Source organism: Stegastes partitus, unplaced genomic scaffold, assembly GCF_000690725.1.
Source record: "Stegastes partitus isolate 25-593 unplaced genomic scaffold, Stegastes_partitus-1.0.2 Scaffold587, whole genome shotgun sequence".
Taxonomy (NCBI): Eukaryota; Metazoa; Chordata; class Actinopteri; family Pomacentridae; genus Stegastes; species Stegastes partitus.
Window position 1 is genome coordinate 353878 of NW_007578318.1, and position 22352 is coordinate 376229.

General features: G+C 40.5%; 2 protein-coding genes across 2 annotated transcripts in view; both read left to right on the plus strand.

Annotated features, from left to right (window-relative positions):
- The window catches only part of kpna3 (karyopherin alpha 3 (importin alpha 4)), a 22388-nt gene extending 18997 nt beyond the window's left edge, over window positions 1–3391 (plus strand). The window contains exons 16-17 of the mRNA XM_008289012.1: window positions 179–273; window positions 386–3391. Of these exons, the coding sequence (XP_008287234.1) occupies window positions 179–273; window positions 386–484 (194 nt within the window). The 3' untranslated portion in view covers window positions 485–3391. The remainder of the gene's footprint in view (window positions 1–178; window positions 274–385) is intronic.
- Window positions 3392–7683: 4292 nt separating this feature from the next.
- On the plus strand, window positions 7684–21692 carry LOC103362609 (RCC1 and BTB domain-containing protein 1). The gene is made up of 12 exons (XM_008289013.1): window positions 7684–7794; window positions 11313–11564; window positions 13429–13579; window positions 13664–13830; window positions 14573–14731; window positions 14821–14928; window positions 16269–16411; window positions 16511–16701; window positions 18478–18604; window positions 18726–18877; window positions 18970–19100; window positions 20399–21692. Exons 2-12 carry the CDS (start codon window positions 11439–11441, stop codon window positions 20537–20539), a joined length of 1596 nt encoding a protein of 531 aa, XP_008287235.1. The 5' UTR covers window positions 7684–7794; window positions 11313–11438; the 3' UTR covers window positions 20540–21692.
- The last annotated feature ends 660 nt before the right edge of the window (window positions 21693–22352 follow it).

Below are 22352 nucleotides of genomic sequence, written 5' to 3' on the forward strand. Positions count from 1 at the left end.
AAATGTGACAGGATGCCCAGAAACTGTTGGGGGTTTAGAGGGTTCACAGCCTTCTTGTTTCTGTTTTTTGTTTTTACAAATTCTGGACTTGAACAGTGTAAACTGCTGCAGCCAGTTCATGGTGTCAGTGTTAATGACAGAGGAAATGCTGTGTCTGTTGCCGTTTCTCTTTCTTTAGGTTTGGAGAAGATAGAAAACTTGCAGCAGCATGAGAATGAGGACATCTACAAACTAGCCTTTGAGATTATTGATCAGTACTTTTCAGGAGATGATGTAAGTTCACCACCAGTCATTTCTACCTCCGTTTTTATTAGTTTTTGTTTTTTCCCCCCCACTCAGTCAGAAACTTCATCTAATGTGATGATACAAAATTTCTGCTTTTCAGATCGATGAAGATCCGAGCTTGATCCCTGAAACCACTCAAGGAGGAACCTTCAACTTTGATCCAGCTTCCAACATGCAAACGAAGGAGTTCAATTTCTAAAAATCCGGGATGTTTGGTTCAACCAGTTGCACGGGTACTCTGTAATCACCCCAGACATTCATCCATCTCTCCTCCAATCTGGCAACCTGGTACCGAAGGATTTACTTAGCATCACTTCAACATGGAAACTCACCACTGAAGGGTTCACCCACCCCCACCTCTGCACTGCGGGGTGTTTTGGTTTTTTTGTTGTTTTTTTGTTTTTTTTTTTCCTTTTTAAAAACGGTCATCCTTCACCGAACACTGCAACCCTTCATAGGAGTCCTGGTTATTCGACAGGCACCATCACCATCTGGCAACTCGCATCAGGAGGATTGTCAGCATTCTCTGCCAGTGCTTCTAAATATCACTCAAAAATAAAACCAGAAGGAAGAAAAAGCCTTCGTGGCAAGATTTAATTGCCAAATGTCAAGTCTTCACAAAGACAAGAAAAGAAAAAAAAAACAACAACACACAAGCACATTTTCCGACACAAACGCGTGCACATCCGAAACACACACATATATACACACTTTTTGACACTTAGAATTTGTGTGCATACTTCTGTTAGAAGCCGTCATATCACTTACGGGGAAGAAATACTGCTGTTTGTTTGTGGTTTTATTTTTGTGCTTTCCCTCCCCCGGATTGTCCTCTGGTGTTATCTCACCCACGCACACTGACATACAAGTACACACATCGACACACTTAGTCACACTGATTTCCTGATGACCGGGCCCACCAATAACTCCTCTCTCACCCAGTTTAAAGAGTTAATCCCAGAGCTAAGCCATGATTAACCACGGACCCCCACTGCCCTCCCAGGAGAGTCCTTGGGCAGGTGGAGGGGGTGAAAGGGCTCCAAGGCAAAAAGAGGACTCCGTGGCAAACTGACTGACGGGACTTCTGACTCAATGACGTCACTTTTTTTAACGTGACCTCTGTTGAATTATCAAACTTAATGTTTGTTTAAAAAAAAAAACAGAAAAAAATCATCATCAAAAATGTGAAGAAAATGCCATAATTTTTTTTTTCTTTTTTCCAATACATACAACTGTAAGACCTGCTAACTGCCTGCTTCTGATTCAGCAGAGCGACAACAATTCTTTTTGTTTGTTTTAATGGATGTGAAAACCTGTCACGGGAGGAATCGCCTCACGAGGCGAAGACACAAGAGACTTAAGAGAAGAGGAACACGTCAGCTGTAGCGTCTGTCCCCCCACAGGAACATCCATTTCTGCAGCGTGAGCTCGGTCACGTCCCGTGATCCGGTGAACTGTTTGCTCGGGACTCCCCTGTAATGTGAAACTCAGAAAAAGCCGGGGGGGCGGGGGTTAACAACAAAAAAAAACAAAACAAAAAAAAAAAACCTAAAATCGTTCTGAATTGCTTATCTGACCTTAAGGTTATTTAAACTTTTTTTTTTTTTTTTTTGGAATTGTCTCTTCAAACAAATATTAGTTTCATGTTTCAGCTTCTTCTGGTTGAGTCTGTGGAGCTTCCTTACGTCTATTTTTACTTTTTTTTTTCTTTTCTTCAGTCTTATGCACATGTCAGAGAGGCATAATGATGTCTGCCTGCAGAAAGGGACCTATACTCGTTGAAGACTAGACTTATATGAGGAGTACAGGTCCTGATCTTTACAATACTTAACTACTTTCAATGAAGAGGTCACATGTCATCACTCAATTTGAATAATTGTACAAAAAAAACCCAACGTGATGTGTATCTCTCCTTGCCGTCTAATGAATATATGAATATATTTACATAAAGCCTGTACAAAGCTGCTGCAGCTGACAGTCATTGGATGGACGATAACTGTCAAAGATGGCTGGGGAGGGTTTCTTTTTTTTTTTTTTTTTTGTTGAAGCAATATTTTCTTTGTTTTATTGTTTTTATTTTTGACTTGCATATGTATTGTGATGACATGCTGATAAATTGGAACAGGCTGTTTTTCTCTCTTTTTTTTTTTTTGTTGTTTTTTTTTCCTCTACGTAGTGGTGACGGGGCTGTTTTAAAATGTACCGTCCCGTGTCCCAGTTGGTGTGTGGGTTCGGGTTTAAAGTGTCAAACTTTATTCCCGACCCTAGCCCTGGTCTCGAAGACTTTATGATCCCCCTGGTTGGCTGCTAACTACTTAGAAGGGGGTAAGAGCGGGGGCAGGGTCACACTGGGGTTTTAAATATTGGGTGGGGTTGTTACGAGCAGCCCAGGCTTGTTTTTGGGACTAGCTGTTTATTACTGAACAAAACTATAGAGAGGGTGTACAGTCATGAACTAGCAGACTAGACCGAGCCACTTTAAAGATTTACAATTTCGTTGCCTTGTATCCGAATTGGATACAAGCTTATGTTTGTTGCAAGATTTTTACTTGCTAATGAAAAGTTGTTTTAAATAAAATAATAGGAGAAAAGCAACAGACAGCGTTTTGGCCTCTGATTGTTTATATCTTTTTATAAATTTTAGATTGAATTCTTCTCTTTAAGGTGGCTCATTGATGCTTTCAACTCTTGTGCATATTAAAGACAAGAATGAGTTGAAAATCATTGTGCCTTTTGTTTTTCATTTCAACTAAAACTTTAGGTTTTATTGAATAGAAAAGACTCAGAGCGACTGGAGAATCTTTAAACGGGAGACGTGGCGACGGTAATGTGTCGGTCTCCCTGTTGTTGGAGTTTGCCATGGGAATGGTCAATGCTGCTCTCTGCTGTTGAGAGTAACTGCTCCCCTCCAATCTTATTCACTGAACATTGTAACACAGCATTTCTACCACTCATTACTCTTCCCCCCCTTCCCCTCCCTGAACACCACAAACCATCATTGCCATATTTCAGTCAGGGGATTCTCACATCTCCTCTCATCTCGCCCTCAGGACATGATCTGTGTTTCTGATCCTAACCAAAATAAACTTGCTGTTTAGCCGTTGGATCCTTCGTGCTTGCAAGTGTTGTGATTCACACATACTGTAGTGGATTTAAGTTGTGAGAGTGTGAGTGCGAGTATCTTTTGCCAGTGATGGATTCCAAATGTTTTTTTTTTTTTTTACCCCCTGAGCTCAGTTTTTCTGCTTTTAAGATCCACATCACCTCCTCTCTTTAGGTAAGGGCAAATTCACCACCGTATCTTATCAAACAGAAATGGGATGTGCTCTTACTCCTACCTGTGGCTCGTCCTTTACAGGTCAGATCGATCAGCAAGCGAACCACATGACGAGGCTCTCGATTGTGGATCTCGATTCCTTTCTTGAATTTCGAGTTATTTCCTGCAGAGGTGGACACCAGGTTGGTACCTGGCCTGCACATTTTCACTGCTGAGAATTGGGTTACGAGTGGATACTTGGAATAGCTCATTGTGTTCTGAATGTGTTTGTTTCCATTAGCCAAATCCATGCGTGTGTGTTGGTGAACACGCTGGCTCGCAGGCAATGATTTACTTGGCCTGCAGATAGTGAATTTGGGTTTCCTGTGGGGTCCGTTTAAAAAGAATAAGAAAAAAGTGCAACATCGATAACAGGCTTCCAAGTGGAACATTAATCCTGCTTGACCCAGATCGAGTTGCAGCAGGTTTACTGTGCGGCAGTTGTGTTATGGTTATTTTACTGCAATTTTGAGGGGGATGCACTACCAAAGCAAGCTATAAATTGAAATCGTAAGGCGCTCAAGGCAGCATTTTTACTTGCTGGTCAGTGTTAAAATACAGTTTTAATACCTTTAACATTTTCTGCTGATTTTACATTCGTGTTGCGTTCTACTAACTATGTATAAATTATTCTAACATATATTTATATGGAGTCAAATAACCCCTAGTTGATGCATAGCAAAACTCAAAAGGGTTGTTTCATTATGTGAGCTGAGATCTGAAGTTCATCCTTGACTGTGGAAACGGCAACTGACAAAACTATCACACCATAAGGTCCATTTAGTACCTGTTCTGGAGCTTTTAGTTGTGTTAACCAAGTTTCCTCCACAGATGGAGACGCCTGGTTGTCATGGACTTAATTACCGGGAACAAAAAGTCCCCGAAGTAAAGCTTCATGACAAGTGACCAGAATCCATCTGCTGTGGAAGATCATGGTTATGTATTATGGAAAACTCCACAACAGCGACAATGAAAACGTTGTTTTTAAGAGACCGTTGAAAAATAAAAAAACAAAAATATGACATTGCCTTTTGTACTTTTGTCAGATATTGTAAAATTTAACGAATGCTGTGGTTTGATTAATAATTTTCTGACAAATCAGATACAAGCTTACTCCTCCTCCCTAACTGAAAACTGATAAATTTGCCAGTTCAGAGCTTAAACCAGAGATATTTAAAGGGAGAGACTCTTTACGTGAAGAATACTGAATAGAAATCTATGGGAGAATTCTGTAATGCCACCGATGATGAATGAATGACACACATCTTCTCCTTCCTGTACAGTGTCCACTCTGTAAAAGACAAACAGGGAAACTTTTACCCAGTCATTTTGCTGCTGTAATGTTGTGAAGCTGTGCGAATGCGTAACAGAAATACAACCTGTGGGTGAAAGAAAAAATGCCTTTTAAACCATATTTCAGGGAAAACTCACCAAACTCTTCAATCATTTTTAATCAGATTTGATTGGTTATTCTATGAAAACAGTTTTTATGTCTGGGTGACCATTAAAATTGCTGTCATGATTCTCGCCCCATTTATTTAGATAATGATCTGACTCACTGAATGTAGACTGCTGGCATCGTCTGCCTTCTCCCTTTCTGCTGTCTGTGTTATTACTTTCAAAATCCCCTTCACTACGGGAAATAAGTTCTGCTAAAGGTTTGGATCATGCAGTAAAGTAGCCCTGCTAGGTTTTTATTTTTGTGCATCATCCATTTTAACGCCAGTGCTCGCCTCCCTGCTCCACCAAAAGACAATTCCTCCTCCACTATTTTGAGTGAACACCTTTGCTTCATCCTGTTCTTAGCTCCGCCCACGACAAATGTGATTAGTTTAAGGAACGCAAAAATGCCTGTAGCAGTGATTATGAGGTGCAGCCAGAACGTTCTACACGACACCACGTCAGCACTAAAGAATGGTCTGACAACGCAGGAGACAGTTTAGTTGGTATGATGTCACAAAATCACATCTTGAACCTGAGAGCATCAGATCAGCCAGCTGTCTAGGGTCACACCCTGCACAGTGAAGCAAAGAGATCCAAGTGAAGCAACTAAAGCCCTTTTCAGACATCATTCAGATAAATCCACCACAGTGACTGAGAGAGCAGCAGAATGCACGTTATATTTGTCATTCACACAAGATTAGACAATACACCACGTGATATATAATCATAAAATAACAACTCAAGCTCTGCAGTGGAAAAAAAGCACAAAGTGTGACTTAAAGCTACATCCTGACCAATCCTCTTGCCACATTCTTAATATACAATACACCTTCTTTATTTGTCATATTTTTCTATTTATTCTGACAACTGGAACCTGAGTACTAATTTGAAGCCATCTCATGTAGATACATTTACTGGTGTGACAATAAAGAATCCTTGAATATACAACTAATATTTGAAGTTACTGCTGTTGTTCTGTGTGTAAATACACTCTCCGGATCCTGATGCTGCAGGTATATAATTAACTCCCAAAGAAAGATATGCTGTGATTTTGGCGCACAAACTGTCTTGGCTGCTCTCTCTGATGTTTTTGGACGAATATTTGTGCTGAAAAATGGGAAATATCACTCCCTAAATTGCTTCAATCGCTTGTGCATGCCTATTTTTCTCCTCTGTGGTTCCCCGGTGGTGGAACGAGTTACCATCCATCCGTTATCTATACAGCTGGAGCCTATCCCAGCTGCCTTAGGACGAAGGCAGGGGACACTCTGGACAGGTCGCCAGACTGTCACAGGGCTACACGTAGAGACAGACAACCAAGCACACTCACATTCACACCTACAGACAATTTAGAATCACCAAATAACCTCAACATGTTTTTGGACCTTGTGGGAGGAAGCCGGAGAACCTACAGGGAGAACATGCAAACCACCCAGAAAGACCCCAGGTGTGCTCACCGGGACGCGAACTGGCGACCTTCTTGCTGCAAGGCAGTGATGCTAGTCACCTCACCACCTTGCAACAATGAGTTACCAAACTCTGTTCATTCTGCTGATTCCCTCTCAGTCTTTAAGAAAAGACTAAAGACCCAGCTCTTCACTGAGCACCTTTGCACTTGACAGACTGAAAAAAAACAAACAAACAAAAATTCTATTACCTCCCACACAGCCTGCTATTGGTGTCAATGCCCTAACACACTAGAACTTGTTTTATGGCATTTATCCAGATAGTTTTCTCCTGACTAGATCCTTGCTTGTGTTGTATCTGCTCTCTACGGAGACCCAAAAGGGACATGGAGAAAGAAAAAAAAAAAAACAGGGAGTGGAAAAAAAAAATAAAATAGAGGTAACTTTTGCAACATCTTGCAAAACTATAGCTTTATATACTTCTGGGTCTTTTTCGCAGAGTGGAGAAATGACAATGAAGGACACCCACCTGTATGATCTGACCTGTGAACACTTACTGCGAGATCCCAAGAAAGTTTTGCGAGATTTCGCAAAAGTGAAACGTGAGATCCCAAGAAAGTTTGCAAGATCTTGCAAAAGATACCTCTTTTTTCTCCTTTCCCTGTTTTTTTCTTTCTCCATGTCCCTTATGAGGCTCTGTAGCGCTCAGATGTACGTTGCTTTCATAGACTGTACTTTTATACAGTCTATGGTTGCTTTGGATAAATAAAATGAAATTGTAGAATTGTATCTGTTAATGTGACTGAGTGTAGCTCAAATTTGTGCAGTTTTGAAAGTGATAAACTATTACTAAGCCTGATCTGGTGAGATTGCCAAAGCAACTTTAATGGAAAAGAGCCCATTCAGACATGAAGCCGACTTGTTAAATGACCATCACATCTACTGAATTGAGCGTTTGATTAAAGTTAAGAGATTGTCTCCAAGCCCAGGTGGATGTATCTGTATGGTGACATTCGTAGTTTTCTCCTCAAAGTCTGTCCACCTGCTGAAGAACACCCTTGGGTGTGGTAGAAAGTTCTATAAAAGACTTAGCAGTAAGCATGGACTGAGTTCTGAATAATCGTTCGAGTAGCGACTCCATCTACGATCGATTGTTTTGGTCTTCTGGTCACGTGACATAATTTTTTCTCCCAACTTCCGCAAATAAGCACCAGTGGAGGTGAGAGTGGCAGCTTCAGCAGAAAGTGAAAACACGGACGGTCGGTCCGCCGCAGACCCCTTCTGCCATGGTGAAACCGTTCACCGGGAACCGTTAACGACTCCGGAGACAGGGCTACGTAACAGGTGAGTTTAGCGGACATGTTAGCAGCCTTCTTCTGAGGCTGTTAAAACTTTCTTTCCGGTTTAAATGCCGAACCGTAGCCGGCTGGGGACATCGAGTCGGCGCGGATTAGAGCGACTTTTCCAAGCGGATCAGTCTAGCAGCAGCTCCGCTCCCGTTCCTGTGTTGTGTCAGCTGGACTGTTTGCTGAATAATGCATTTGAGACAATAGCGACCGTTAACCAGCGAGCTAACCGTGTCCATGTAGCCGTTACTGTGACCGACCTGTGTCCGCTGCCTGCTTACCTTCACACAGGTGGAGGTTTAGCAGCGTTGTTACCAAACAGAAAACCTGTGTGACCTGGCTTTGTACACGTTCAACACCCAGTAAGTCTGTTTTCACAGAAATCCTTAAGCTCCCAAAGTACAAAACTGTTTTCACCAATAACAGTTTTGGTCAGACAGGAAAAACGTCAACACCTGACTGTCTCTCACTAAGCTCCAGGTCAGATGGAAAATCCGAACCACAATCAGAAAAGCAAGTTTAATTTAAATTCTGAGCGGACCAATGCTCTGTATATTTGTTGCATAAAAACACTGAAAAAGACTGATACTGTGTATATTTGTGTAAATGGCATGAACAGCACAGTGTAAAAAACATGTACAGTCGTCCTCAATTGTATTCATACCCTTCCATTAAAGAAAAGGCTAAATTCACAATAGTCACTCAAATAACTAGGAACTGAAAAAAGTAATAATAAATAAAAATTTACAAAATTATAATTTAGTGAAACAAGACATTGCTTTTGAATTTTGGTTAAAAAGAATAATTAAAAAAAAAAAAAAAACTGTCCTGGACAAATTAGAGTATTTTGCTGATGAGCAGTGGGCCAAAATCAAAATACCTGTCAACAGGTGCAGAAGTCTGACTGAGAGTTACAGAAAACACTTGATTGCAGTGATTTTTAGTTTATTATTACTTTTGTCAATTTCAACTTATTTCATTGACAGCTGTTTTTTTCCTTCTTTAATGGGAGGGTATGAATACATTTAAGGATGACTGTAGTATTCTGACAGCAGTATCAGAATTTATTCTTAGGCAATACAAGATCAATATTTGACCAGTATATATACTTGTTCCCCTCTCTTCTACGAGCAAGGGTTTGGGTATTGTGTTAAACATGATCAGACCCTTTTTTCCCATCATTAGTTTCAACAGATGAGGTGTCTTCACATGCTATGTGTGTATCAGCAGGGTTTTCCTGGCTCAGAATGGGCCTTCAGGGAGGAAGACTACAAAAAGACACGATCGGTCTGGATAAACAGGAAAGCATTGAATCAGCGTTTCCTTATTCGACAGAAAACTCGGCATTTCCCCACTATGTCTGTCCATTTCTTAAGAAAAATGTCTGTTCCATTTGGTAAAAAATAAAAAATCAACAAAACTGGTTTTAAAACATATGTTTTTTTTCTTTTATTCACAATTGTTATCATGTTTGTGCTGGTGAGTTTTCTTTGGAACTGGCTAAAACCTCTTTTGGATGTGCCCAAAATTCCTCTATGCAGGAAAAAAACTGATCAGGGATGGAAAAAATAGTTATTTCTTTTTCATAATGAACAACAACAATGCGAGTTAAAATACACAATCACAAGTCTTATCAACCAAATACCAGCAAATTGTACTCCAGTCAGTCTTTATGCAGTACAATGGACCCTGTCAGTGTTACAGTTCCTATATAAACTATTCACCTTTTATTGCTTTTAATCATTGAATCGTGGTCAGTTTAATGTCGCATTTTGTCAAAAATGTACAAAAAAGATTCTTTCATGTCAAAGTGAAATCAGATTTCTACAAAGTATTGCAATTGATCATCTGAGTGCAGTTCATGTGCCTCAAGTGACTGTCGTGTAAGACACCTGAATCTGGAAGGTACAGTCACTGTTGAACCAGTGCTATGTGCTCCAACTGCACCGTGAAGACAAAAGAAAGCTCCAAACAACTCAGTGAACGGTTATTAAAAAAACATAAGTAAACTTTGTAGAATTCTGTTTTCACTTTGACATGAAAAAGCCTTTTTGGTGGATTTTTCTCAAAAAAGCCAAATTATAATAACCATGGTTCAATGTTAAAAAGCAAAAAAAAGAAAACTTTCATGGCAAGTGAATCCTTTATATAGGCGCTGTATAGTATTGTTCTATAATATTTGAACACAAATTAAAAGTCTTTGCTAGAACATAGAACTCTGTTATACGAGGTGTGTCAGAAAAGTTCCAGGACTGGTGTCACAAAAGGTATATTTCAAACACAAACTACAAACTACCAGTTTTCCCCTTCAGATGATCAACCATCACGTCTACAAAGAGATCCTGCAGCGTTTGCTTCGTTCAGTGCGCGAGAAGAAGTTGTGGCAGGACAAGTCGTGGCTGCTTCACCATGACAACGTGCCTGCTCACAATGCCCTCAGCATCTGACAGTTCCTGGCTGAGAAGAACATCACGGTGCTGGAGCAACCTCCCTACTCACCCCACCTGGCTCTGTGGGATTTGTTCCTCTTCCCCAAGCTCAAGGGGGTCATCAAGGGGACCCATTTTAAAGACGTGGACGACATCAAGATGGCTGTGACGATGGTGCTACGGAGGATCCCAGAAGAATCCTTCCAGGAGTGCATGGCGGCGTGGCAGAGAAGGCTGGGGAAGGGTGTTAGACTCCAGGGGGATTACTTGGAAGGAGAAAACTTGGAGTTTGTAGTTTGGGCTTGAAATATATCTTTTGTGACACCAGTCCTGGAAGTTTTCTGACACACCTCATATACAAGTTTAATCTTTATCTATTTATCATATTTGTGTGTGTAGAATCTTCATCCATTATGTAAGCATCCAATATAGGTTTTTGTTGTGACCTAAAATGTACTATGTTACCCCGTTAAATGTTTGGAAGTACAAGTATTTTCATCCATCTGTTGGGGACCTCTAACTAGGATAGGAAATGTCTACGAGTCTCTTAAATTATTTGGGAGCTGATACCAAGACCTAACACCAATGTTTAGTCATGGCACGTCATGTTAATCATCAGACTATAAGCAGAAGAACTTTTGCTTATTTAAAAATGTTGCTCCAAGGAGCTTTACACATACCACACCTTGTCTCTTTGAGCTAATGTTGAACCTCATGACCCAGCTTCTAATCTACTCTGAGAGATCATGTGTGGGTTTAGCTTAATTTCTCACTAAGCCGAACATCACTTGAGGTAGTTGTGACTCGGTGGCTAAGGCTTTGGGCTACTGATCGGAAGGTCGGAGGTTCAGGCTCTATTTATTTATTTATATGCTCTATTGATACTCGTGGGATTGATACAGTTTATAGATAAAAACGCCTCTGTGTGTGTGTGTGACATGTTTAAACATTTATCAGATTAAAAGTCAGAATATTCTGATTTTGCTGTAAAACTCGTGACATCACCAAATTGTGCAGCTCTTCTTTTCCCAGCTCTTGTATTTGTAACCGTCTGTAATGTGCGTGTTTTCCCACCCGCTCACAACAGCGACTGCAGCACTGGCAGCCTCGTCCATCCAGGCCGTCCCCCTGCCCTCGTCCCCTGCCCGGCCTTCACATTGAGGCCCACCCCTCCAACCTGCCGTCCTTGCTGCAGAATCCCAGCGAGCACATCATGGTAGATGTGACCAAATGGCCCCTTTTCAGCCTGATGGGGCCTCAGGAGCTTTCATCCATACGGAAAGCATGCGTGTTTGGAACGTCCGCTAATGAGGCCATCTACATTACCAACGATGATGAGGTGGGAGGTCGGGAGGGGGGTGGGAGGAGTGGGTTGTTGCTGTGTGTTAATCATGCGAGTGATGATGTAAGGGTTTTAGGGTTATTTCGAGAAGTTAAGTGGTGCATAACTAAGAGTTAGAGGAGCTTTATGGTGTGTTTGAGCTATATTCGTGTTTGATTTACATCCAGATAATTTTCTTTAGCACAGTCTGGATTTTTTTTTTAAAGATTTGCCACCATAAAGTTAGATTCTGTTCACACCACATTCACTTTTAATCAAAAGAGGAAGAACCTGCTCATATTAGGTAATCCATGACAGAGGATGCTTACACTGCATTCTAGTTTTAATGTCAGTTTTAAATTATTATAGCACAGTGAGGTAACAGTGAGAAGAGAGCCTACATGGGTGGCAGTCATACTTCCTTAAGAGGAAATCCATCATTTTGCCCATTTACACACTGTAGAAAGTCATTTATTATGTTATTTGTTGCATTACTTTTGCATTACTCTGCAACATCCTTTGAAATGCATTGACACTTAATTGCCAGTTAACAATATAATGTTAAGCCTTGTATATACTGACATCTAGACAGATTATCCCTATTCTAATAAACAGGGTATACACAAGTATTATACTGTTATGTAAAGCTTTATAGTTTGTGAGGCCAGTCTAAAGAACACATCATATGTGTCCCCTGCCCGGCCTTCACATTGAGGTCCACCCCTCCAACCTGCTGTCCTTGCTGCAGAATAATGTTGTATCAAGAACAAGGCCCATCTGAGGAGAATCAAGGTGGCACTGGCAGTTAGCTTTACTGCTTTGACACAGGATGAGACACTGTAATGTGATCACTGAATTTAGGAGCAGCAATGTGTTTCATTACCGAGTTACAGGCAAATGTTGTGTAATTACAGTGAAGCGTAACACTAAGACTGGTGGTGCATTTAAAGTGGCGTTAATGAATATTTTTTTTAAAGGACAGAGACCAAAACAGAGCTAAAATAAATGAATATATTATTCATCATGTTTGTTGGGTAGCTATAAGCATGGCGTTATTTCGTGCTGGAATGTGACAACATTGTAAGTGGTTACTGACACTTCACAATAATAAAAAAAAAAGCTTTATAAGGTAAAAGCATGCCAGTGTGTATTTTCAGCTTCTTGAAGTGGCCAACAAAAATAATTAATGCAGCTTTAAAAACATTTCAAAGTACACATTCAAAAAGCTGCTACTGAAAAGCATTTTAATCAGAAGTTTATTGCTCAGAAGCCAAAATGGATGTGTTGTGTTTTGTTACTTATTGTTCTATTGCCTGCAGCAGCTGGATAGTTGATTAGAATTGCTGCGACTTTATTGCTTGAGCCAACAGGTGCTACCTAACTAAATGTGGTGCCAGTTGGTAGCTCAGAGCCCAGAAACACGAGACACCACTGTCATGAAAAGCAACATTATGAAAGTATTGTTTCAAAAGTTTGACATATCAATATAAAACTATCTGTTATAAAATGAAAATGAACTTCTGTCTTGATCAAGAAAAAAAGAATAATGATATTGTGTAATAGTACAAGGAGTTTTGATAAAATCTGCATTGGAAAATTAGTGTAAAATCATTTATACATCTGGTTATTTCTTTCATTTATTACATGCTAAAGTCAAAAATAAACTCCAGGCCACTGCCGCAGTCACCTCTTTGTGTCGGGGCTGTTATTATGTCCTGGCTTGGTGGCACCAGACCTTCACCTGCAGCTTTTATCACCGCTGCCTGACGGTGTTGATGTTTGTGTGTCTGGAAGGTGACCTGCTACTTACTCAGCTGACTGCTCTCTGTTTAGCTGTCCTTATCACTGATCCATATTGCATGCTTTCTCCCTCCACACTCAGGTGTATGTGTTTGGGCTGAACTGCAGTAACTGCCTGGGAACAGGAGACAGCCAGAGCACAATAGTACCCAAGAAGCTGGACTTCCTCAGCGGCAGGAAGGTGGTCAGCCTGAGCTACGGCAGCGGACCCCACATCCTGCTGGCCACAGAGGGTTAGCTTCACAAAAACATGTAATCCTCCTCTTCACAGTTGGATTCAAAAGTGCAGCAGATTGACTAATCTCTGTGTGTTTCAGATGGAGAGCTGTTTGCCTGGGGCCATAACGGCTACAGCCAACTGGGAAATGGGACAACCAACCAAGGAGTGGCTCCGGTGCTGGTGTCTGCCAACCTGCTCAATAAGAAGATCACAGAGGTGGCCTGTGGCTCGCACCACTCCATGGCTCTGACTGACTCAGGAGAAGTGAGTGTCTAGGGATAAAAAAAGATTGCTTTTACAACAAATCTCTGCATCGATGCACATGTAAAACCTCTTTAAATACACAGGTGACTCAGCTTTGGTTACAGGCAATGCTTACAGGCATACAGACCCTTACAGGACCCTAAGTCCAATCACAGCCGTGGCTGATCCCTCCCTGAGCTGAAAACCTAGAAAACTAAGCTCAGCCATAAGGAATCTATTGTGCTTCACACTGCTTCACACGCAGTCAGCTTTAGTTATGGGCACAGCAAGCCTGGCTTTGCCGCCTTGCATCCAGCCTTTATGCCAAGATAGCCAGAAAATAAATCTATTTTTCATATTGTCAAACTTCTCCTTTAAGCTGCAGTGTATTGGTATGATTTTGAGTACAGCTGATCCACAGTAAATACAGATAAAGCACATTAAAATCATCACTCAAAAGCTACACGACAGCCAGCAACCTATTTACCTCTTCGCATTAAGAAGCTTGAACGCTGTGCACATGGAGGAATGCTTGTTGCGATTTAGCCTCCACTAAAGGGTCGTAAAAGCTGGAATTTGGAGCAGAGGGTACAAGTGAGGATGAGTAATGTTCTGTGTGGCACGATGAGAACAGTCTGTTTTTAGAGTAATAGAGGAGACGGGGTGATATTTAACTCTCTTTAAAAAACTGTCCCGCTTTCAACAGAGCTTTCTTTCTATCATTTGAACGCACCGTCTCACTTCTCGCCTTCTTGTCTGCCAGGTGTACGCATGGGGCTACAACAACTGTGGTCAGGTGGGCTCGGGCTCCACAGCGAACCAGCCCACACCCCGCAGAGTGTCCAGCTGCCTGCAGAACAAGGTGGCCGTCAGCATCGTCTGCGGTCAGACCTCATCGTTAGCAGTCGTGGATAACGGAGAGGTCAGTGTTTCACTTGTACTTGGAGCTATAAATATATGAAAAGCTATGCTGCTCTGAGTGCAACAACTCTCGTGCGTCTCTTTGTGCAGGTGTACGGTTGGGGTTATAATGGGAACGGACAACTGGGACTTGGAAATAACGGGAACCAGCTCACTCCCTGTCGACTTGCAGGTCTGCAGGGTTTATGTGTGCAACAGGTGAGTCTCAAAACACATGCGCACATAAACCCTACACAGAACTCCATTAAGAATCCAACTGTTTTTAGGCTTGCTTCAGTGTCACAGTAATCAGTGACAGTGTCTCTATGTCCATGATTTCCTGCAGACAGCAGCCACTCACTGAAAATTCTGCTGCTTTAATGTGACGGTTTGGAAAAAATGTGAGCCAATTCAAGCTAAAATCTGAGCTCAGAGATCAGCAGAACCTTCCTGCAGATTCAATTTATGCATATGAGGCTGCAGATGGGATTTAAACTACTTGAGTAAAAACAGAAACTCAGTTTATATTAGTAATAATATGAACTGAACAGGTAGCATCACAGTGACTACACCTGCCCTGCATACAGAAGTCCAGTCAGATTCAGTGGAATTCTGCACACATGGTTCCTGACACCCTATACATGACTCTAATGTATGACACATATTTTTTAAGATAAATGTAGTCCAAAATAAAAAACCTTACAAGGAGAAAATCTAATATGTACACACTAACTCACATCAACCTATGTCAAACCAGATTTTTTTTTTCTAGCTTTAAGAAACGGCACGAAAGGATTTAATATGTAATTTAAGTTTTGAACTGTTCAATTTTTTTCAAAGGCAAAAGTAATTTTCTTGTCACTACATGTGTCGGTATTTCTCACAAATTCCACCATGCAAGTCTTCAAATAGGAAAAAATACCTTTTATAGAACAGGAGACTAATAGATTTGCTGGGACAAAGACCTCTGGAGAAGAACAGCTGGAAATATTAGATCCAAAAAAAAGAATAGCAGATGATAGTGTTACTTTGAAGTTTAATTATACATCGAAGCTTACATTTGCATTTTCTGCAAGTCATCCTTTACTCAATAAAAATAGCTGAATTAACTTTTGCTTAAACAATGACTGCTGAGGCAGGGTTTGCTTTTAGGTTTAATTATTCAAATTGCTAACACAGACCCTTTTAAGTTGCAGGACCGCAAAGTGTGACAAGATCTTGCACTTTTTAGTTTACTTTTCAATTTGTCAGACTTCAGCAAAATCACGTTTTCAAATTTCACTGCTTCTATGTAATTAGCAACAGATATAGTTTAAAAGTACCCAAAGCTAAATGTGATGCTGTGTGTTGTCTTACAAGTAGCCATGAAATTTTCAGTTTACAGTATAAATACAGCAATTTTTCACATTTAAGAAGCTGTAACCAGCACATTTATAGGGCTCAAGTAGTCAGAATGGTCATTTTACGCAGTCAGACTAATCCATTTGGACTTGACTTATTTGGCATGTTAAAATGGTGGGTCTCACATCTAACGTTTTTTTTTTTTTTCCCCTCTCTAGATTGTCTCAGGCTATGCCCACTCCTTGGCACTGACCGACGAGGGGTTGCTTTACGCTTGGGGTGCCAACACATATGGACAACTGGGCACCGGGAACAAGAGCAACCAGCTGAGCCCAGTTCAGATCATGACTGAGAAAGAGAGGTGAGATGAACCATCACCACACACACACACACACAGAGTAAAATCCTCCCATCACTGCACTACCACTGACTGACTTCTCTTCTCTGACTTCTTTCACAGAATCGTAGAGATCGCTGCCTGTCACTCCACACATACATCAGCTGCTAAGACCCAGAGTGGTCAGGTGTACATGTGGGGTCAGTGCAGGGGTCAGTCCTTGGTCCTGCCTCACCTGACACACTTTACCTGCACCGACGATGTCTTTGCATGCTTTGCCACGCCCTCGGTGATGTGGAGGCTCCTTTCCATGGGTAAAAAAGGGGCTCATTTGCCCAAATAAAGCAAGATATTGTTACTTTTTAGAGATACTGACTTTGCCGATACCAAAACATGCACATATTTTTTCCAGCCAAATTGCAGAGAACATCATATCTCTCCTGCATATTATTATCGCTACTCTTATGATGGCTGACCAGCAGGTGCAGACATAAGATGGAATTCTTTTTAAATGTACACGGTAATAAGGCAAGATAAGAAAACTACTCACATCTAAACTTGCCATATTTATTTTTATGTAATATTTTCAAACTAAACTGTAAATTTTAGCCTGAGAGACATTATCTGCCTGTCAGTGTCATTTTAGGTCAATATTCTTTTATAGCCTTTATTGGCAGATACTAGATATTAATATCATTGTGCATTTCTGTTATCTAGTAATTAGAATTAGGTTTGATTTTGGTTCCATAAAACACGTAACATGCTTCTGTTGCTGATAATCACTTACCAAACAGTTTTTTTGGGTTGATATTTATTTAGGTTTTAATTAATCTTTGTTCGGTATGAAAAATCAGCATACATGGACTTTGGACAGGTAATTCATTACAGCCATTTTTGGTTTGTTTACTTTAATCACATGGTAACACAGCTGTGATTTTCCAGTGTTACATTTTTCCTGAACCAAGGACCAGTTTTCAAAACAGTTTTTGTATTTATGTCTGCATTACAAGATGGAACATTATATTAAAACTAAAGTTGGCTAAAGGGTTATGTTAGGTGGATATGTAAATTCATTCACTTTTTTTTTTTTGCACAATGTAAATAATGTGCAGGTCGCAAAGTCAGGACTCTGGAGTCACAATAATTTAATATTTCCATAACCTGGGTCACAAAACAGTTCTAACAAAGAGGCAATAAGAAGCACTGGAAAAAATACTTACATTTTTAAAAAATCAAAGTTTGTTAAATGATTAATATTACCTATGATGGCTAGTCTCACTTAGCAAGTCTCTGCAGCTTTATGTTTGTATACTAAAAATAAAAGGTATAGCCCTTGGTGCCAAAGAAACAGAATTTCAGTCTAGAAACCTGTGGTACTTTATGTATGATTAAAAATGTATAGTATTGTAGTATAAAACCTACAGTGGAAGCGATGTTGTGCAGATGTGTCTGTGCAGGCCTTGGATTTATAAAGACAATAGTAGAAAAAGAAGAGTCTCTTTTAGATAGTTTTGTTGAAATTCAGAGGAATTTTCTTGAATTCGACTCGTCATAAATCTTGCTTACCATCCTTTTTTTAGTTGATCTTTTGAATTGTCATCGTAGGAAGAGCAGAAGTGCCGCTAATGCACGATGACAGCGGTTCTGTTCGGTTTAAGTGACCGTTAGCCAGTGTACATATTACACAGAAAGGTATGAAACCAAAGCAGCTTAATTGATTAAATTAGACCGCTGCTCTTCCTATTGTGACATATCAAAATGTCTGCTGTAAAAAAGGTTATTGGAACAGTATTATTTTCCTAATACGGTGTGTTGAATTGCTTACCAGTAGACAAGTAGCTCAGTTAGACTTAAGGGTGCACTAGATTTGCATTTAATTGGATTAATTAAAGGCCACTGTTTCAATAGATTGGGATCCATAATTACTCCCACCATATTACAGGGTAGTTGTCAGAAACTTTTAAAGCACATAAGAAACCAGTGATGCTTCCTGCCTAAGTTGCAGAAAGACGTGTGGTTAAAGCCACTGCTGCGGTTTTTCTTTCCCTTAACTTGATTTGTGTGTATGTGTGCCGGTTTCCTTCCTCTAGAGCACGATGACTTCTTGACCGTGGCTCAGTCTCTGAAGAAGGAGTTTGACAACCCAGAGACAGCTGACCTTAAGTTCTGCGTTGATGGCAAATATATCTATGTCCACAAAGCAGTTCTCAAAATCAGGTCAGGATTTCACCTCTCAGCTGTTAGTTTGACTGATACTACAAAGCAGAAATTCATAAAAAGACCATATATAATCAGCATTTGCAAAAGCCGTATCTATTGTGTGTCTATTGCCGTGCAGGTGTGAACACTTCAGATCAATGTTTCAGTCCCACTGGAATGAAGACATGAAGGAGGTGATTGAAATAGACCAGTTCTCCTACCCCGTCTACCGCTCCTTCCTGGAGTTCCTCTACACTGACAATGTGGAGTTGCCTCCTGAAGATGCCATCGGTGATGCTCACACACACACACTCGGCAGCCTAATCTCTCCTGACAGCTGTGTGTGTCGTCGTTAAAGGCTCCCGCTTTCCGTACGCTTTCAGGGCTGCTGGATCTGGCGACGTCCTATTGTGAGAACCGCCTGAAACGTCTGTGTCAGCACATCATCAAGAGGGGGATCACAGTGGAAAACGCCTTCTCTCTGCTGTCTGCTGCTGTGCGCTACGATGCAGAGGTCAGTCTTTCACCAGCAGCCTACCGACTATCATCTGTTTGTATAATATAGAAAGATCTATTTATCTTGGAATTCACATCTAAAACAGCTTTTCTAGAGTAAAGTTCAAAATTAATTATTAAAGAAAACAAAGGAAAGTCACTCTCTTTCTGAGAATTAGAAGAGAAGACTGATTGCATTCAAGTTTGCATAGTCAATAGAAAGCTAGCATTTGGTTAGCTTAGCATCAGTGGTGGAGTAAGTATTCAGATCATTTATTAAAGTAAAACTACCAATACAGCCATGTAAAAATACTCAATTGCAAGTGAAAGTCTTGAAAAAAAGCTGTATTTCTGTAAAAATACACAAGTATGAGCAGCAAACTGTAGTAAAAAGTATAAAGTAGAAGTCCTGGTTTGGTCCCTCTGACTGATACGTCATTAGATTATTAATCCTGCAGCATCAGTGTGTAAGCAGCTGCACTTTATTTACACTTTTATATACAAGATAAATATGAGACATATGAGAGTGACCAAAAAACTAAATTCTCAAGTTCTTTAATTTTAGATTTTTTTGGGAGATTCTGGATCATTTAAACATTTATTGAAAGTAATCGATGTGAGAAGTTAAGAGGGAAGAATCACTATTTAGTGGAGCTGTTTACCACTCAGACATCTGAAATGTGACCCTGACTACACGCTGCTTTGATAAGAGTATTACAAGCCTAAAATTTGGAAACCACTGACTTAATCTTTAACAATACTGTCTTTTGTAATAGGTTGTCATATTATCCACTGTGTTAAATTGTCATCTTAGAAGGAATTTAAGCTGTCAAATAAATGTAGCCAAAAGTAAAATACTTTCCTTGAGCATAGTGGAGGATAAGCATACAGGAAAAAAACAGAATAAATTACAAGTGCATCAAATGTGCTTAGTTTCTCTCCACTGCTGCTTGGCCTAAAGACTGCAAACGGGTGGAAACGAGTAGCCCAACTATTCAAAATTGATCAACTAGTACCTTAAAAGCTGGCGAGCTAAAATGTTTTCTCTTGTTTCTTCCATCTGTACAAAAAAACAACACATAAAAGCAAGTAGTGGTTTTAAGAAGACTATTTCTTGGCTGGTCGTTCCAGACCTGCTTCCTGTCTTTATGCTAAGCTAAACTAACCAGCTACCAGCTTCTGAGGTCTCTGCAAGGGTGTATTTCAAGATATATTTGTTCCATTGAGTTATTCAAAATGTCTCGTTCCTTTTCCTGGAGAATATCTGACCCAAATGAACAACACTTTGATTATTTGTGTATTTTATTTGATGTTCAGGACCTGGAAGAGTTCTGCTTCAAGTTCTGCGTAAATCACCTGACGGAGGTGACCCAGACCACTGCTTTCTGGCAGATCGATGGCAATCTGCTCAAAGATTTCATATGTCGAGCCAGTCGCTGCGGAGCCTTTAAAAACTGACCTCAACCCGAGGTGATGATCGGAGCAGAGGATGCTGCGGGACCCCAGGAGTGATTTCTCCAAGTACGTCATCACCTCCAGTCGACTACGCTCGCTGACAGATGGTTACACAGTGGAGGTTGTTAGATGAGCACCATCACTGCTGAATCTGTTACTCGTCTCATTCCAGATGAGAATGTACATAAGCTGTACATAGGAAAATGATAAGCTGACAGGTAGCAGCATCGTTACATACAGTAGCTGTTTCCCACAGTGCCTGGCCTATTGATTTACACATATTGTGTAAAGTGGGAGCTTAAATGCATCGAGAAGCATGCTAGTGCTTGATCAAGTTATTTCTTTTTAACTTGAAAGTTTCCTGGCCTGATATCACTTTACGTTTTCTATTTTTTTCTGTTGAATCGACCAAGTTATTTCAAGGGGTTTGCACTTTTGTTTTGAATATCATCGTTTGGGATGTGCCATCTGGATTCATTGTTTTTAGGTTGAAGTATGAGACTTTTTGCACTTGTAGATGTCAGGATTGAAAAACTATTTGAGGTCTGAACACTGACATATTAATACTTCAGCATTCGAGGCTGGATTAAATCCATTCAGGTCAAATTCCAGTCAGCGTAAAGTGGTCCTAGTGGCCTCCACAGCTGCAATGGTAAGGTGTGAGGATGTAAGTTACAGAGTCAGGTTCAGTCTTAAATTCTAAATTTCACTCTGTTTGTTGATGCCACGGGTTGGTTTGTGTTATTATGGGCAGCTCCATAACATTAATCCATCTAATCATCTATTTTTACCACACAAATAATTCAGTTGGTAAGAACGAGCAGTTACAAATGTACAGAACCATAAGAAACTAAGGAGACTTCTGGTTTGTTTCAACCTGCCATAGTTCCTATTATTGTGGCTTTAGGTGTCAGATAACTTTTCTGTTACCTCTGCTGTAGAGATTCAGGGGAATGAGGAGTCACACAGAACAGCCATTTAGCATGAGCTCCCTGCAGCGTTCCAAAGAAAGACGACTTTTACATGAATCAATTTAAACATTTGTTTTTCACGTGCGACTGAAAGTAAACACAGGAATTGGTCATCTTGAAAGGCCAGTTTGCTAACTATGTAGAGCTTTTCTCATTGTATGGAGAGCTATGTAAATGCACATGTAAAAAAACAAAACAAAAAACAACAACTCATGTGTGCTGATAAATATAGCAGCGATTAGGTAGATCCCAAATAAAGTTAGCAACATGGCTGTTCCATGCTGCTAATGTCTGTGTTTACCTTCGCTCAGACACAAAAACAAACATTTAAAATGATTCATATAGAGACGATGCTTCCTTTGGAAGGCTACGGGGAGCTCACAGTAATTTCCTTGCTCAACATTGTTCTCAAGCTGCTTTGTGCAACTCTTCAAAGCCCAATATTTGTGACAGTGTGGAACGTCCACACAGCAAAGTGCGCCAACTGTGCATGTGCCAGAAACACAAATGATGCTCGAAACAAGAGCTTGTTAGGGAGTGAGGCTGTGATTCTCCGTCATCCACACCTTAAAAATTCCACAATAAGAGCTGTAATTGAAGTCGCTGCTGGACTTTGGAGGTTGCTTTGATTTGTAGCTCTATGCTTTCCATTAATGGTGCCCAAATTCAGTGAGACGTTCGGAACTCTCCAGAAATCCTGTGTGATGTCCACCCACTGTGCTCCGCAAACCTCGGGAATAATCATTGACACAGTGCTGCAGCCCAATCTGTGACCAGCTGCCATGTTCTGTGGAAGTCAAAGCCAGCCTTACAGAAACAGCCACGAGATCCCTTGTGTTTTTCTT

What these genes read in the sequence shown, in the direction of transcription:
- LOC103362609 (XM_008289013.1), top strand. Translation starts at nt 11,439, where the DNA reads ATGGTAGATGTGACCAAATGGCCCCTTTTCAGCCTGATGGGGCCTCAG. An exon ending in CAGTCGTGGATAACGGAGAG is followed by an intron (nt 14,732 to 14,820) that starts GTCAGTGTTTCA and finishes CTCTTTGTGCAG; the next exon opens with GTGTACGGTTGGGGTTATAA. An exon ending in ATCATGACTGAGAAAGAGAG is followed by an intron (nt 16,412 to 16,510) that starts GTGAGATGAACC and finishes CTTCTTTCACAG; the next exon opens with AATCGTAGAGATCGCTGCCT.